The sequence below is a fragment of the Manacus candei genome, unplaced genomic scaffold, assembly GCF_025592945.1.
Source record: "Manacus candei isolate 608988 ecotype Guabito, Panama unplaced genomic scaffold, ASM2559294v1 h1tg000043l, whole genome shotgun sequence".
Lineage (NCBI taxonomy): Eukaryota > Metazoa > Chordata > Aves > Passeriformes > Pipridae > Manacus > Manacus candei.
In genome coordinates, this window is record NW_026138091.1 from 8765658 (window position 1) to 8782989 (window position 17332).

At 35.3% G+C, this 17332-nt stretch overlaps 1 protein-coding gene across 3 annotated transcripts in view; it reads left to right on the top strand.

Moving 5' to 3' along the window:
• Nucleotides 1-17332, top strand: part of LOC127474685 (translation initiation factor IF-2-like) — a 95060-nt gene that overhangs the window by 44160 nt on the left and 33568 nt on the right. For 2 of the 3 annotated variants that reach the window (XR_007905937.1, XM_051795854.1), the window contains one exon: nt 7597-7978. Coding sequence is in view for 1 of the 3 variants with exons in the window: in XM_051795854.1 (XP_051651814.1) it covers nt 7597-7610 (14 nt within the window). In the remaining 2 variants the exon portion in view is untranslated. Of the gene's footprint in view, nt 1-7596; nt 7979-17332 lie in introns of those variants that run through there. The other variant, XR_007905938.1, reaches the window with a different exon arrangement.

Below are 17332 nucleotides of genomic sequence, written 5' to 3' on the forward strand. Positions count from 1 at the left end.
AGCTGCGGGATGAGCTGCAGGTTGAGCTCTGGGGGTAGGGGCTGGACCCCAAAACAAGAGTGTGTGAGCTGCTTAGAGACACAGCAGGAGCCAATGACTCGAAACCTGCGCTTAGATTGTAAGAATATAAACCCCTAGGATTTCCTTTGATTGATCCTGATCTTGTTTCTTACTCTAGCAGACTGCACACTGTTATTCTTTCCCTTACCCCATGTAATATCTTACATATAACTGTTTTAAACATCAGCTATTCACATACACTACACACAGTGCAATCCCTACTTTAACATAATGTTGTGAAATAAGCAAACACAACTACATTGCAGAACTACTCATACTACTGCAACTAATTATGTTTATAGTCAAGACTAAAGTGCACTAGAAAGAACACTGCTTTCCAAGCAGGGTCATCTGTTGAATCAAGGTAAGAGGAAAAGCCTGTTTTGGAAAGCTAGTCACTAATTCACAGAGGGTGAAGTGCCCTTCAGATGGATATGCAGATGGAAATCAGAAAGGATAAGCAGTTAGGCTTTAAGAGTAAGACTTCATTGTGCTTAGAGGCTTTGCTCACACTGGTAAATAAAACAGAATTACTTTGTGGAATCAAGCACTAGTGTGTGACTGTATGTAAAATTTATTTGTTAGTACAATAACTAATTGGCAAGATTTTGAATCAATAGACATATTTCCAAAATTTGGTAAATTTGTTTCTCCCTCCTTTTGAAAGGAGAGTGTTTAAGCAGATAAATATGAACTAGAGCATAGTGGCACATAGGGTCTTAGGGTTAGAAAATTGCCACAGCCTCTTTTATTTTCTTTTGTAGATATAGTTACAGGTCTCAGAAAGGGGTCAGAGCATAGCTAATCCTAGGACAAGATCATTGTACTGAGAAATGGGTAGTAAAAAGTGTAGTCAGTCAAGGTAAAGTGTTGATTAAAGATCTGATTCCAAGCTTATTCTGCATGTTCATCACTCCTATGAAATTCCCAGGGGACATTAGATGTGTCTTTCTATGCAGTCCCTATGGGGAACAAACAGCTGCTTTCCCTTATAGTGCATCACTTCTAAGGACTAATGGGATTTGCTGACAGGAAAAAAATAATTTGCACCTGACAATGCCATCTTCAGAGCATCTGGTCAATTTAAACTAATGTACATCAATATTCAAAAAGTGTGAATATTGATGTAATATTACACTTCATTATTTATAATGGATGTTACTATGTGCCAGTTTCTTTTTGGACTGGCTAGACAGAGGGTTACTTGTTTCTTTTTACCAAGAGTAGTGTGAAAATTCTAGATTTTGCTACAAACATGCATGAAGAACACAGTTCAGAAAAAAGAAAAGCTGCTGATACATGGATCAAACAAAAATTCTGATTCCAAATTACTTTTGTGTCTACAATTTTTTATTAGGACACAAATAGTCTGGAAATATTTTATGAAGTTAAGTTTCACAAGTATTTCAATAGCTTGTCTTCAATTTCTCACGCCTTTGCCAGGTTCTAAGAATTTGGAAGGAAAATTTCTATCTGAGAGACTTGTCTTAACCTAAATTCCAGTGGAAACCATCAGTAAACAGTGCATGGCCATTTCCTGGAGTAGTGCTGAAGAAAACTACATTATTCTTTCAAGTTAAAAAACAAGTAAAAGAATTGCAAAGGCTCTGCTGTCAAGCTCTAGTAACTCAGTGTGGAGCAGGTGACTCGACATTTGGCACCAGAGCAGGACTCTACGTTTTGGGTATATTCCAAAAAATAATCCAGGTATTAAGAGACTCAAAAATAGCCAAAAGAGAGAGGAGCTAACTAAAATTTTATTCGAATAAAAGGAAGAGTTCATTAGACAATCTCCAATAAGATCTCTTAACTTGATAGAGGTTGCAGCCTTTTTTATCCCTTCTACCCAAAACGCAGGTCCCTCCCCGTTTCTCCATTGGCTGATATACTCTGAGGTTACAGACTTCCTCACACATCTGCTACATGTCCCCCATTACTTGTTCATTAGAGGCTTTGAGGGTCCCCCACATTTTCAAAATGGAGGTTACTGCATATTGCTCTCCATGTTCTGGGCACTGTATTATCTTATGCTGGACAACTACATAACTAGTAACCTTTTTATCCCCTACTACTAAGCTAACTGTGACTACTACAAATTCTACTTATTTCTAATAAGTGTGTCATTTGCTGGTAAGAATCTGTGAAACCTACTGGCATAACTTGACTCTGTAGGGTAGATCAATGTGCTGGATCAAAAGTTGGTGATGCTTTTTATGAAGTATGTATTATGTACAAGAGCAGCAGGCTGTGCCATGGGTGAGTTGCCAATCTTTTCTTCAATTCTTTTGATCATCAGGAGTATATTTAATGGTTCTTTGATTTTTGTTTTGGTTTGTTTTTTTTCTAAATCACAAGATATGTTTCTCAGTAAGACAGCAAAGTCAGTTGTTGAAAAGTTAGGAAATTATAGGGTTTGTGTTTACTTGCAGCCTTAACCAAATGCAAGAAAAAGTCTGAGCTTGCATTGAGGCCCACAGAGATCTGTGAGATCTTCTTCCAACATCCTTATCACTTCCTGGAAATTTTACAGACAAAACTGCTGACAATGAACTTCAGATCGAGTCTTGACTTACTCAATATTTGGTTGCTTAGCTGCTTGCCTAATTTAAACCAAGAGTAGGAAACCATACACTGAAGAATGAAGCACTGCTCCCTCAGAGGGGTCTTGTCTTAGGTGGGTTCATTTCGTGGAAGAGTCTGCACTGTAATATACTTCCAGTAGGAGACTGACTCTGGTATTTCCTGGCTTGCCAGGGCTTAATTTTGCAACTGTTGAATTTTATCAGCATTTTGAAACTAAGAAGTAGTCTGGAGCTTTATAATGAAAGGGTAAAACATAATCAAGTGAATAATTTTATAATAATGTACATTTTATACAGTGGAGCTTTCTTTTTTTTTTTTTCAGAGGTTTTTTTACAAAAGTGGGAGAATACTTTCTTTTTGTTTATCTACTTTTATCTGTTTTCTCATCTAACCTTGGACACCATGCGGGATAACCTTTTTTTTTAATTTGTTTGGTACCATTCACATTTGGTTGTTCTGACCGTTTCTCCCTTCAAACCTTTCAACTACCCAACAGTTGCAGTATTCCTTTTCTGATTGAGATAGCACAGCTTCTGCTCCACAGTGTTGAGCAATCTCATTGGAGAAGAATATCAAGAGAACACCTGCAAAGAGAAGGTGAAAATAGTGAAGGAAAGAAGACACGGGAAGATGAGGCAACTGGTGTGTGCCACAGAGTGGGTCCTTCTCAGTGTGCTTGGAAGCTAAGGTGACAATGCCAGGCAGTGAAATACTGCAGTCTTAGGCAGGCCCCCCACTCTCTAATGATTGTCGACTCTGTAAAAACAAAGACTTAGCTTCAGGTGCACTGGCCTTGCTAGCTGCTGACCTTGTCTCTCTTTGTCTGAACAACTGATTTGTGGTTTGATATTTATCTGCATTTCAACTGATTCTCAAATTGCTTTGAATTTTTCACATCACTAATTATAAAGTGTATGCACTGAAGCATAAGGTGAAAATCTCATCTTTAGCAGTTACTTGCAGACTTTCAGTAGTTCTCTTTAGTAGCTCTCTGTATGAGCATGATCATCTCATTATAAAGAGCCCTGGCAGGTTACAGTAGCTACTGTCTCTAATTCATGCCTGCCAAGCCTGTTCACTTAGCAGCAGGCGACTTTTCAATGAGAGTTTTAACAAGTCTCACTATTAGGCAGTATCTTACTGGTTCCTTCATTATAGCAAGACCTGATTTCCTTCATTAGCTAGAAGATGTCTGCTTGAGGTACAAATATTCAAGAACTAGCAATGACTTCAGACTTTCTAAACTGGCTTTCAAGCCCAATTAGAGTTGGTTGGGCTGCTTACAGGGAGAAAAAAAATAAGAAAAAATTTCAAAAATCCCCAAACAATGAAAAAAACAACCAAACAAATTCCTCCTCCAATTAATTTAAATCCAGGACTTGCTTTTTTCATTTACTGTTGTGGTTTCTACATGTTATACCATCAGTGTAGCAAATGTAAAGAAAGTATTTGATGAGAGTCCTTTTATCCTGACAAGGTTTTGCACAAAAATCTTATTTGTAGGTAGAAAAAAAAAGCCACAAATTTTCCACTTATGTATGGCAAGTTGATTCCTCTTGTATTGATCGAAAGAAAATATAACTAGGTTGCTGTTCCACGTTGTGTTTTCTTGTGGTGCTTTTTGCTGGTATGACAAGGCAAGCATTGCAGATTCTGAGTTTTGGTCCTTGGTTTATTTTATATGCTGCTGTATTATATACAAATGAACATGAAGTAGACCAGAAATAACATGTTCAATAGAAGATGATTTTTCAAGGACAATCTATTCTGGACTGGGATCCTATTCTAGAATTTAGTATAGGATGTCAGCTGTGGGCTTAGGACTTCCTTATGATGAAAGAAACAAAAATAGAGAAATGAAGAGTTTAATTAAGCATTTAAATAACACATAATAAGTTTACTAATGGATTATCATCTTTAGGAAATCGCTGTTTGCAACCGGCTTTAGATATACCAGCATTCAGTGACAGAATCCATGCGAACAAAGAGTACTGGCCCAAGGCCCATCAGGGTGAATTATATAGCCTAAGATTAGTGTATCTTGAGGTGCAATCAGTTGTATAAATACACTCAGTGTCTGACCACTATTCCAAGCAAATCTTGCTATACATTCAGAATGCTGCTCCTTTGGTGCTCCAGTGCTTATAGATGGAGAAGGAAGATATCTGGGAAAAATAAAGAGTACAGTGAATTCAGTAAGTGTTGCTTGTATGGAACTGGGCAAGCTTGCACATCACTTTCTTAAAAATCTCCCACACTGTATAAGGCTTTATGATATTCACCAAGAGGATTGAAGACAGTTTAGGAGGCTGCTATGTGTTTAATGATCTGTGATGTTAAAGAGGGAATATCCTGAACTGCCTTACACTGGAAATATTGTAGGAAATACCATAGGAAAACTAGCAAAATCAGTAAACTCTTTAAAAAATGTCAGTGCATAAGGAGGATTGCCAAAACAGCATATATTATTTGGATTTCATTTTGTTGAAAAAGGTTGAAATAGCTACAGTGACTAAGTCTAAATCATCAGGTTGTGTGGTAAATGAAGTTGAATAAAACACTAGTGCTGTTGTCTTGCATAGCATTATGTGCTTCAACAATAAATGAAGAAAAACAACTCAATCCGTTCTTTTTTATTGATATGCTTGGGTTTATTTTGTTTTTGTTCATGACTACCAGTGGCTGTCTTAGTCAGGGCTGGTAGATGATCCCGTTGTTTGTATGGCTTAATGTTTCTCTCTCACAGAAATTGTGTTTTGCAATTTGCAGAGTACGATTTGTGAGTTTTCATGGAGTGCTCAGGACTTTGGATATTCCTGTGAACATGCTCCTGTGAAATACCACATCCTATTTATTTCATAACCTTGAGATTGACTTTGTGGTATTAGTCTTTTCTCACTTTTTAATGATCTATTCAAATTCTACTCAAATATATATTTGCAAATATATTTGCAAATATCCAGATGCTAAAGTAACTGAAAATATGTAAGGTTCTCATAATATCTGACCCACAAACTTATTGTAAATAATAAAATAAACAATAGTAGACCATTTATCTGAAAGCTGCTCAAAATATTTAATTTATAAACATGTATATCAGTAAAATTCCATACTTTTCTCTCCTGGAATATTTAAGAATTCATTAATTCATACTTCTCTATTTGCTTACACCTTAATGGTCCTCTGTTTAATATTAGGTAATAGAAAATGTGTAATAAGAATAAACTGGGCAAGGTATTCATAGCCAGAATATTGGTCTTTTTTTTTGTCATATTCCCCGTAACCTGAGACGGATGACATTTTCAGTTGTATTGCTAAGTCTACATCCTTGTTTAGTCTTCTCTGATTTATTTAGTTCCTTGCTTTGTTTCCTGAACAGAGAAAACAATGCCTAACTTTAAATTAGTGACTTGAATTTTAACTTGAAATACTTTCTGATATGATACATTTGTTGTCATTACCAACTGCAGTGTCATAAGTCTCCAAAACCAATTCAGGTGAAGCTGGACAGTTTTATACCTTGCCAAGGCCTGGTGCTGTAGCATTGAATTATTGTATTCTACTGCTTTACTATTTGAAGGTACTTTAATTTCCCTGCTGGCAGGGAATGATGAAGGCAGGAATGTATTAAAAGCCTTTAGTTCCTTGTAATTAAGATGCATTGGTACAGCTGAGTTAATCTGTTTACTCCTACGTAAGCTCTGGTTTTAGACATACTTCTATTTCAGTGTTATTCACTTCTCATCCTCTGTAACACTCTGGTTGATGAGAGTATGATGAATCCTTGCATGTGTTTATTTGATATAGCTGAAACCTATTGTGGCCTACATTTGTTCTTAAGACAGGTTGCTATGCAAAGGTGGTTGAGAAACAGTCTGAAAATGGAAGAGTTAGGTTCTATGTTGTATCATAATATTATAATTTTTCAGAAGAAGTCACTCCTATTTCACCATCCTGGCATAACTTTCAATAAAATACTTGAAGGAATTGTAAAGTGTAGGTATGAAACACAACGCGCAGAGATCGACTGTATTACACTCAGTATAAACCAAAATGTTGATACTTAATGTCTTCTGAAGTGCACTTGATCAAATAATATACTAAAATTAGCAAAAACTTAACATGGTAAAGTTGCTTCTTTGTGAATATGTTAAGGCATGTAGAAATCCAATCTAAAATGTCTCATTAGTTCTGTTCGTAGAATAGTTTACCATCTTGTTTACCACAGAGAATGAAGAGGTTGCTTGTAAAATTTGCCCTAATAAAATTCTGGTGAATTCTAGTGATGAAAAATTACTTTATATTTACTACTAAATCCCCCTTATTTCCTCAAAGGATTGTAAAAAATCCTATGAGAAAGCAGTTGGGGAAAAAATAAATTGACATGCAACATGCAAAAACTACAGTATAAACTGATTCGTGGAATGCCACAGTTTCCCCAGATATTTACAGTTTAAATATCGTTGTTAGATGCTCCCTGGAGTGTCATTGGTCCCAGCATCTCGAAAAGATCTCCTGCTTTAGATTTTGTTTGGACAAAGATACAAGTAGTATGATTCACTTATCCATATTTCCAGGGAATTTTAAATTCACAACTGTTTGCCAACTGTTTAAAACTACTTAATATTTTTAATGCCAGAATTCAATATGTGCCTTGGCTTTTAATTTGTGAGCAAAACATACCATTTACTTGAGGGAAACACGAATTCTTCCAAATGAAAACAGAAGATTTAGATAAATGTTAAATACTTTCAGTGCCACCTATTGGCTGAGAAATTGTTTCAGATAAACATCGGCTTTATAATTGTGGACAAAGTGAGGTAAGGCTACTTATAGTAATATTTCTAATTTTTATTGAAGGTAAAATCAGCATCAGGGTCTACAATCACATTTGAAGACATTATCTCATCTCAAAGAATTTAAACTCTAACCACTTTTTCTTTTTCTTTACAGAAAACAACATATGAATGCTTCCTGTGGGATGCTTCAGATGTACTGTGGTGGTATCAATGTTCTAAAGCATTTAGTGAATAGGTAAGGTGGTGAGAGACATAAGAAGAGGCCAGGAAGGAATTAAAACTTATCTTTTTAGCCTGACTATGTTGGGGTTTTTTTATCTGAACATATGATCTAATCAGTTTAACTACAATTAACTTCCTCTTTGTAAAATTTCAAACCAAAGATACTCCTCACTGCATCTCAGATTCTGTTTCTGGAATATATTGAATTCTGTGCCATCTCTCAGCACTTAAGCATGTCCTTAACTTTCCACATTCATAATTTCATCAGGATCATGCGGAATACCATTCAATTCACTGGAATTACACACATGGTTAAAGGCAATCTCATTATTGTTTTCTAAAGCAAAGCAAAGATTGCCAATTTACGTGAACAAGGCTTATATATTTTATCATCTCTAAAATGTGCATGCTTCTTAACTCTCCTAACAGCTTTGAGTTTAGGATTTTGGGTAAACTATTTAGAGACTGTGTTTATACAGAGGTTTATTTGTTGCATACATAGCTAGGAAGCTTGATATTTCATTGCAGAAATTATAATTGAGGATTACAATTATTCCTTAGTTCTAGGAATACTATTTGTTCAGTATGATTTATAATTTTTTTCCTCTCTTTTCTGAGTTTTTTTGTTTGCCTCCTGGATAAATTATGCCACAGTAAAGAGATGAAATTACACCTAATAATCTCAAAGAACCTAACTGCTTTGAAAATTGGGCTTGATTATAGTGCCCTATGTTAGAAAGGGACATAGTATCCCATACAATTCTTTATTCATATTTACTGACACCTTTTTTAAGAAGATGTGAGATTTTTGTTATTTAATTGAAGAATATGTTCAAGGTAAGATTTTTTTTTTAACCAGTGAAACAAAAAAGAAAAACACTTAGGGTGACAGAGAGTCAGCTTATCTCTGATAAACTAGATATGTTAGATCAGATGCTTGGGAAAAGAGCAGAGCTACACCTGTGCCAGGAGAGTCCAACCACTGCAAACTGAGAATGGCCAGTCCTATCCTGGGAAAATTTATCTTAAAAGTTCTTTAACTACCTGAGAGTTCATAGTCTACCCAAGCTGACTCTTTAAGTTCCTTGTATAGTCAAAGACAACCTCTCCAGGCTGGCCACTAAGAGAGAAATTCTAGTTATTACACAATGAACCAGAACAGTAAAGTATCTTTACAAGATGCCTGTCCCATATTAGGGACTATACAAGGAGTGTAGCTGACCTTAAATTTAACTCTAAAACTTTTTAGGAGGCTGATATTTTGGATGGGTCCTACTTTTACTGTCAAACCCTTTGACTTTGAATAGGTCCTTTGTGAGCATTTCCAGTTGTCTCAGTTTCTTAAAAAAGAAAAAAAAGCCAGGTCTATGTTACAAAGATGATCTTGAGATAGTGTTCCCAGAAGTGGGCAGGACAGGACCTTTATGGCTGAAGTCCCAGAGGTCATAGAACTGTCTCAGCTTGTGGAGGTCCACACTGCTTGACCCATGGGCAGCCTCCACCACTCTTGTCGTCATAGTGCACTGATGCTTTCAACATTTTAGCACTGATTTAACCACTCCTTTCAGATCTTTTCTACTCCTGGCCTTAATTTTTGCTTCTCCTTTCCCCTTATGCCCTTCCTGAATCAGGCTGTCCTTTTTTTGGCACTGAAATGCAGCAAAGCAACCTGAAGGCTATGTACTTTTAGCCAGATTCAGAAGCCATGACAGAGGCCGAGTCAACAAAATGACTCAAAGCCTGAAACACATTTGAAAAAAAAAAACAAACACATCTGTCCCATAGGATTTGAAATAAATAAGGTTTTTAACAAATGACAACACAATCCTTGGCCAAGGGTTAAAAATCCCAGAATGGGAGCAGTGCTTTTTTTCAGACTAACATAGTGAAAATAACATGAGCTCCAGTGCTAAATTATATCAACTACAGTGGAGTGTCAGGACAAAAACAAAGGAAAGTTTGGGTTTATACTGTTGGAGATTCATATCTATGGGATACTTTTGTATGACTCCTATGATTCCATGCTTTTTAGGTCCCAATTAATTACTGAAATACTTCTGTGGCTCCCTTTACTAAAAACTATAATCTCAGTCACAGCTTAGTACTCGTATTTTATCCAGACCATTTTTACAATGTCATAGAATCATATAATCACAGAATAGGCTGTGTTTTTAGGGACCTTAAAGATCATTCATTTCCAACACCCTGCCATGGCCAGTCCATTGCTGTTTATTAAGTAGAGAAAACTATTTTTATATTTATTCCTGGATGTTTCATAAGAGTTGAGTTGAAATTCCAAGTTTTCAGAAATTGGTAAGTACATTTAGAGTTGAACTAGACTTATCTTGAGAGGGTTTTTTCTTTTAGTTGGGATTTTTTTTTTAAAGAAACTAGATTTTGTGGTTTAGATGAGAATATTATAACGTTATGTCTGTTTAAAGTCAGCTGAGATCAATTCTCTTTGTTGAGAAGCCAAATAATTTATTTGCTTTAGCTTAAGACATTTCAGTGTTTGTAGTCCAAAATTATGTTCTCTGGATACCCTTCATGTGATATTGTTGGCTTTTTAAGTACATCCTGAATAGAGATGAGAAAAAAGAAAAATCTTAGCTATCTTTCATAAAACAACTAATAACTGTTTCATGGTAATCTGAAAAAAATATTTACCTCAATTTTAGAAGATTATGTCAGGAAAAAATTCAAATGCATGAGTATGTTTCTGGAGAGCTTGATTCTTATGTCTTGCAGCTGTGTCACTTACATTCTTGTGTATAAATTTATGCTATAGAATTTCAAAATAAACAAGGTTCCAGACCAAGTATTTACAGTAGAATGATGCATTCAGGCAGTGGCTCAGCTCCTTTAATTCTAATTTAAAAAGTATTCTCAGTCTTCTTCTGAGAGACTATACTCCTTGCTTATTGCTTAAGTGTCAGGTTGCTTGGTATGTGTACCTTGTGGTGCCATTAGGACGATGTATCATTTGCTATGCCCAGGAGCACTTTGAAGTAGGAATTATTTGGTTATTTAAATAGTAGCTTGTTTTTCTGTGAAAAATTAATAATAATGACTGTTCACTAGGAGAAAAAAGAAAAATCCCTGAACTCTTAGAGCTACTTAGACTGGCAGCTGGTTTAGTCAATTAACTCACAGCATCGCTTTCCACTGTAGCAGTGTTCTTATGGGACTTGAGTCTCTTTTATGCCCGATTCTGGGCAGAAAAATGGTAATGTTTATTTTATTAATTTATTATGACACAGATTATCCATGAAAATTCTCACAAAAATTTGTTGATGAAAATATACTCTTCTCGGGTCCTTTTTTAAATACATCTCGGTGTATTGATTTAGCAGCTGAAAAGGACAGGAAAAGTCAGCAAAAGCAAAAGGAAGCCCTAGGAAGGAAAAAAAATATATATTTAGCAGAGATATTATTCCTACTTGAATACATGCCTCATAATTTCTACTTTTTTCAGCGTTTGTTCCATAACACTCTAGTATTATCCCGTCATTAATTCAAAGAAAGCCAATGCAAATAGCTTCAAGACAAATAGCAATATCATTGCATAAAACCATAAGACCAAATTCATATTATTGAATTTTAACTGCCTTAAATTTAAATATCTCATTTAAACTTCTCAATGCTTCATGCCCCTCTGTGCTCTTTTAGAGAGTAGTTCAGCCATAATTTGAATGAACTGACGTCTGAAAGTAACTGTCTGTCTCTTATTTGTGTTTGCCTCCCTCAGCTATGATTGGGTGAGACAGGGTGCCTTTCCCTCACCTTCTCTCCAGTCACTTCAAGGTTATTTGAAGGAAATGAGTATAGGAGAAATTTATGTGTCCTCCTCTTTTTAATCACACATTTTATGGAAAAATATTTCACAGTTCTATCTTATTCTGATATTAGTTATTATTTCCATCTTGTCACTACTCTCCTTGGAGCCACTAACTTTTTAAATATTTTCCATTGGAAAAAACTTTCTAATATAGTCAGAAGTGTAGATGCGATCCTTATTCCACTATAAAGGTGAAAGAAAGGCACGAAAGAGCTATATATTCACATTTTTATTGAATAATTTAAAATTAAAAAAAACCCTTTTTAATAGAATTATATCAAAAAGATATAATTATATTTATTGTTCTTTTTTAATTGAAAATTCAATCCCTTGTTGACTAATTCCTTCACCTAAATAGATCCACAAAGTCATATTTGGGAATCAGACTTGTATCTACGAGCCAATGATGGAGCTTTCACTGTGAAAGCTGTGATGATTAGTAAAGAATAGCTTGACTCTTTTCAAATTTTGCATTGCCTTGTAAAATAGAAGATGTATTCTATACTTGCACATATGCTTTGTAATTATTTAATCAACCAAATTAAATTTAAGAAAAAAACAGCTTTAATTTCATTATACATTGTTTGGACCTGAAGAGGCATTTGATCATCATGATTGAATAATGGATATTAGCTATAGTGGTAATCAAAACAAACATAGAACATTTATATAGCATCTTTTCATGGTCCTTTTCCAAGTTATATGATCCATGTACAAACTGAACTTGAATAAAATGCTAGGGTTAAACAGCCAAGTCTTCAGCAATCAGCCATGGTGAAGTCAAGAGTTTTCTTCCAGACATATGTCTTCAAAGAACAAGACCTCTCTAACATTAAAAGGCTAAATATTAGGTTATGTGAACATTAAATATTTCTTGCCTCAGTTCTCTACAGTGCCTAAAATTTTATTGTTTGAAAAGATTTAAAAGCTTAACTTGTTCACTCCCACTCCACAGGGTGCTTTAATGAATGCTTTCATGTGTTCCTGAGTTGCTTCCCAGCGATAAGTGTGTGATTAGTGTTAAACTGTGCTTGGCTTCTACACAAGCATGAAAGACACAGTTATATCAGTCTGCAAAAATACAACTTTCCATTAGAAAAAGCTGGTTTACTTATGATGCCATTTCTTACATTAGAAGTGTTTTGTTCAGGTTTTTTTCTTTTTATTTCTGATTAAATTGCAATATCAAAACACCCCATTTATGATTTGCATTGAAATGAACAAGTATAATTTTTTCTATTTAAAAAAAAATATAAGAATCTTTTATATTTTGTGCATTTTTAAATAATAAATAAAAGAATTGCAGTAAAATTATTCATTTTTATTACCCAGAAACATGTTTTCTGATGTTCTGTTTTCCACTAGTAAGAGAAAATCCACATCAGAATTTGCTACCCAAATTTGTCCTAGTGTGAAATAAGTGTAGGACTAGCAAGTATAATAGGAGCCCCCACAGGAAACTTATTCTCAAAATGCTACGTGAGTTTTCAAAGATTTCTTTATTCTTATGGCCACAAAGGTGGCAGTTAACCCTGACCAGGCTACAAAACATTTAAGAATTTGGAGACCTAGAATTGAATTTCAGGAAACTATTATGAGGTCAAATACCGATATCATTAATCTAATTTCTATAATGCTGATTTCTTTAGACTTAGAAAGAGAAGAACTATTGTTTGCATATTTGCAATATGTTGATCCTGGATTACAGTGGCAAAAAAGTAAGAAATAGTTGTTTTTCAACATAAGAATATTAAAAAGTCACTTCTAAAATAAACTGTAGTTCTGAGTACTCCGAAATAAGCATCAGTCCTGCAGTTTCTTTTTTAAATGTGCCTGCAAAATTAACCAGAGATTTGACAACTGTGTGCATGCAAAACTAAGTGAAGCTAGATTATATATGGGAGTTGCTTCAACCAGGCCTTGACAAAATTTTTGGTTTATGCCTAGCAGCATTTAATCAGAATTCCATGTTATAATATAATTGTATCTATTTACTTCAGAAATCGATGAAATGTTCACATTATTAAGAGTTTCTTTAGTGAATACCATCAAGATAGGTCTAGAAATAGTCCTTTCCCAAGAATTATAAAAGAGGCTTCAGAACTGTCTGAATTTTGGAAAGTTATTTTTAGTATAGCCTTTTCTCCAAAGTGGTACATCATTCCTACAAATAAATCAGGTATGTTCATCTGAGTGTATCTTACTAAGAAAGAGTAATGGCCAGCATCTTCTGGTCTTCAGTAACATGAGATTATACAACCTGTAGAGAGGATCATACAAGTTTCTAAATTTTCTTCTTTCTTCTTTCAAATAATATAGAATAAAATAGGGTCATTATGTGAGGTGCAATAAATTTACAGTTGTATGGGTTACATTATGTGGACTACATGCCTACAATGTACACCCACATATGAATGAACCTGTATCCATTAAAAAAGGGCTCTAAAAATGCTTACTTAGGAGCAATATACCCCTTATACTACACAGGAAGCTGTATTTGTTTAATGTGACACATTGTGGGTAACATATTGCTTTATTTCAAGAGACAGTCAAGGAGTAGATTGTTCATTTGTATCACAAGGGGCACACATTTAGGCAGGACCCTTTGCAAACTTTTACTGTAATCTGTTCCCAAGTAGGATTTTTTGTGGCTATGTTGCTACAGCTCCAGTTTGAACAAGGCTGGAACATTTCCCAGATGAGAGGAAAAGCATGTCATAGCCAGAATTACAATCTGCCTAGTAGACACAAGAATAATTGCACACAAGTGTATACATGTGAGGTCTTTACTAAGTCCAGATTTTGGCTCACTTATTTATTTATATAAATGCCAGGTCTATGGCCAAGTAGTGTTGATATCTGCTGGGTATTCCCCCATCCCACTTAAAGTGACATCTGCAGTTTCATATATCTGTCAAGTATATTGATAAAGTCTGTTGTTTCCCATTTAATGTCATGTTATTAATAATGGTAATAACTGTTTGCTAAATGATCGTTGCACAGACTGTCATTGTAAAATTAATGGTCACACATTCTTGTCCTTTCCTTATTTGTCTTACGAGTGCCAGAACACTAGACGTGCTTTTTAACTCTCAGATATTTATTTCTCCTAATGATTCCTTCTAATGTGCCAACCTATCATAGTGCTTTACGAAATATTACTCCCTAGCTCTATGAACTGACTACACAAGTCTGAGCAATGACGTATCCATGCACTTTCAACTTATGCAGTCAGTGAGTACAGAAGTATGACAAGCTTTAAATGCAGAAAGGAATAATCTGGTAGGGTTCCCCTGCTTCACATATCATTTGAAGAAGCCCATCCTTTCACAGTCACAACAGTAAAGACCAAATAAATAGACCTTCTCCACACCTCTCCTGACATCAAGTTTATTAACATATTATGATAAACAGTGTATAACATGTTTTGGTATTTAAAAAAATTATAAAATAGAATTAATTTCATTTTAAAAAGCCTCACACAGGGACACCTTTTCTCTTTCAATATTTCTTCCTATTAAATACCTGAGCTCTGAAGACCCTTATATCTATAATATAAATGAAAAAAGTTTCAAAAGGGACATCCTATGTGCTATTTTTCATGATATGTAATTCAATTTCATTGTAGTTGTGGATACTTATGATGGTCACATGATATATATTTCACATACTTTTTGTAGTTATTTTTCCTCTGAAATCTAGTATCAGAGGGACAGTGGGACAGTACAGAGTAATCAGAAGTAATCATGTCTTTCCCATCAAAACTATCTCTCTCAGTCCTTCCAAGTATGTATAAAAAGTCACTTAATCACCAGCTCTAATATTTTTGTTGGCAATTTCATTTTTTGTTTCACCTTGAGAACTACAGTGAGGTCAAGCCACTTGAGTACAATTTTATACTCTGCTATAATAACTTGAATCCTACATTGGATATTTTTAAACTTACATACATATAAGGTCAGTGCAAACTGTAAATATGTCTATCTTTGGACCAATAGTCTTGATTTTGGCCTTGTCTTCTGACAGTTCTAGTAGCTTGTAATAAACTTTCAGATAGGATTTAGTAGCTGAAGCAGACTTACCTAAGATCAAATCCCTAAAATCAAAACTGTAGGAATGAAAAATGGTGGTCAGCTTCTGCTTAGCCTTGGAGCTGTCACAGCATCCTCTTTTCACATGCTGGACTTTGAAGTATTCAGGAAATGATTAAGAAGTTAAGTATGGGTTTTATCTAGCCATTAAGGGTCCTCCATAATTTTGCCTAGTGGGCTTTATTATACAGGGCATATCTTGTGCACTTTGACTTAGAATTATAGAACAACTTGAGTTGGAAAGGACCTTGAAGATCACCTAGTTCCACCCCTCTTCCATGGACAGGGACACCTTCCACTACACCAAGTTGCTCAAGGACCCATCCAACCTGGCCTTGGACACTGCCAGAATTGGGGCATCCACAACTTCTCCAGGCAACCTGTTCCAGTGCCTCACTACCCTCACAGTAAAGAATCTTTTCCTAACAACTAATCTAAATCTCTTCTCTTTTAGTTTAAAACTATTCCCACTTGTGCTATCACAATCTACCCTTGTAAAATGATGAGAGGACGCTGCACAGATGGAGGGAGACGCATTTGGACTGAATTCATATTCCTCATTTGACCTCACTGTGAATTGCCCTATTGGGCTGGAAACTACCTGTGAAAGAGAGGCAGAGAAGATGGTGAACTTCTCTGGTCAGGCTGGTTTCAGAGCTACATGTATGAAACAAATGCTGAAAAATACCACTACAATCCTAGGAGTAGGCACGCGTTCCCCAAAAGAGCAAGCACATGGGGATAAAAATTATAATCCTTCTCCTCCTGCTCTTTTCCCTATGTGCCTGGCTTTCCAAGGCAGTACAAGGCAGCAGCGGGTGAGGAGGGAATGAACACCACCACAAAGCAACCATGAAACATCAAGTTTCATGGTGTAAAAACTACAGAGGGCAATAACTCTACATCTCACCATCTAAAAACTGGGCTGTAATTGTGAGACCCCCACTCTGCCCTTGAAGAAAGATTACACTTTTACCTCCAGGAGGGTGCTGCAAAATAACTAGAATTTTTTCCATGTATCGAAGAGAAAGAATGAGGGTCGATGATTTGTCTTTGATTTTCTTGTGGAGTGGTGCTCAGTGAGTTACCAATGATTGCATGCTGCTAGTTCACCTCTCACTGTATGTCTTTCGACTTTTTTCTAAGGCACCTGGATTCCCTTTTGGGATCTACCAGGGTGAGTAGCCTAATTTTGAACTCCACATCATATTTGAATCTGGTATTTTCCCTTTGAGTATTCTTCTCATAAGGGATGATAACAAACTGACACAATGACATGACTTTTCTTTTTTCTTTTTTTTTTTTTTTTAAATAACAGAAACAATGTGGATGTCTTGTTAAAATTACAAGAAAGCAAAATAATAATAATGGTGATCTCACATTTATCTGTCTGTATCTCTATACATATAGCAGAAATATTTTTGGGTGCAATTTTTCAGTGTACAACTTCTTCCAGACAACTAAAGAATAATACAAAATTGTGTAGTTTCCAAATAAAAAATGTGTACATATATCATACTTAATTCTGAACATTTAAAAAGCATTAAAAATTCATATTTGGAGCCTGGGTCTTGTTTTCCTATTTTGGATAAAAGACACCAGTAGCCTTCCAAATGTGGTTCTCCTTATGTAATATATATGTATACATCAAGTCACAGAATCGTGACTTCTGAAGTAAGTCACACTACATTTTACTTCCTCTCCACTTGAAAATTATGTTGATTTGTTAGCTGAGTGTC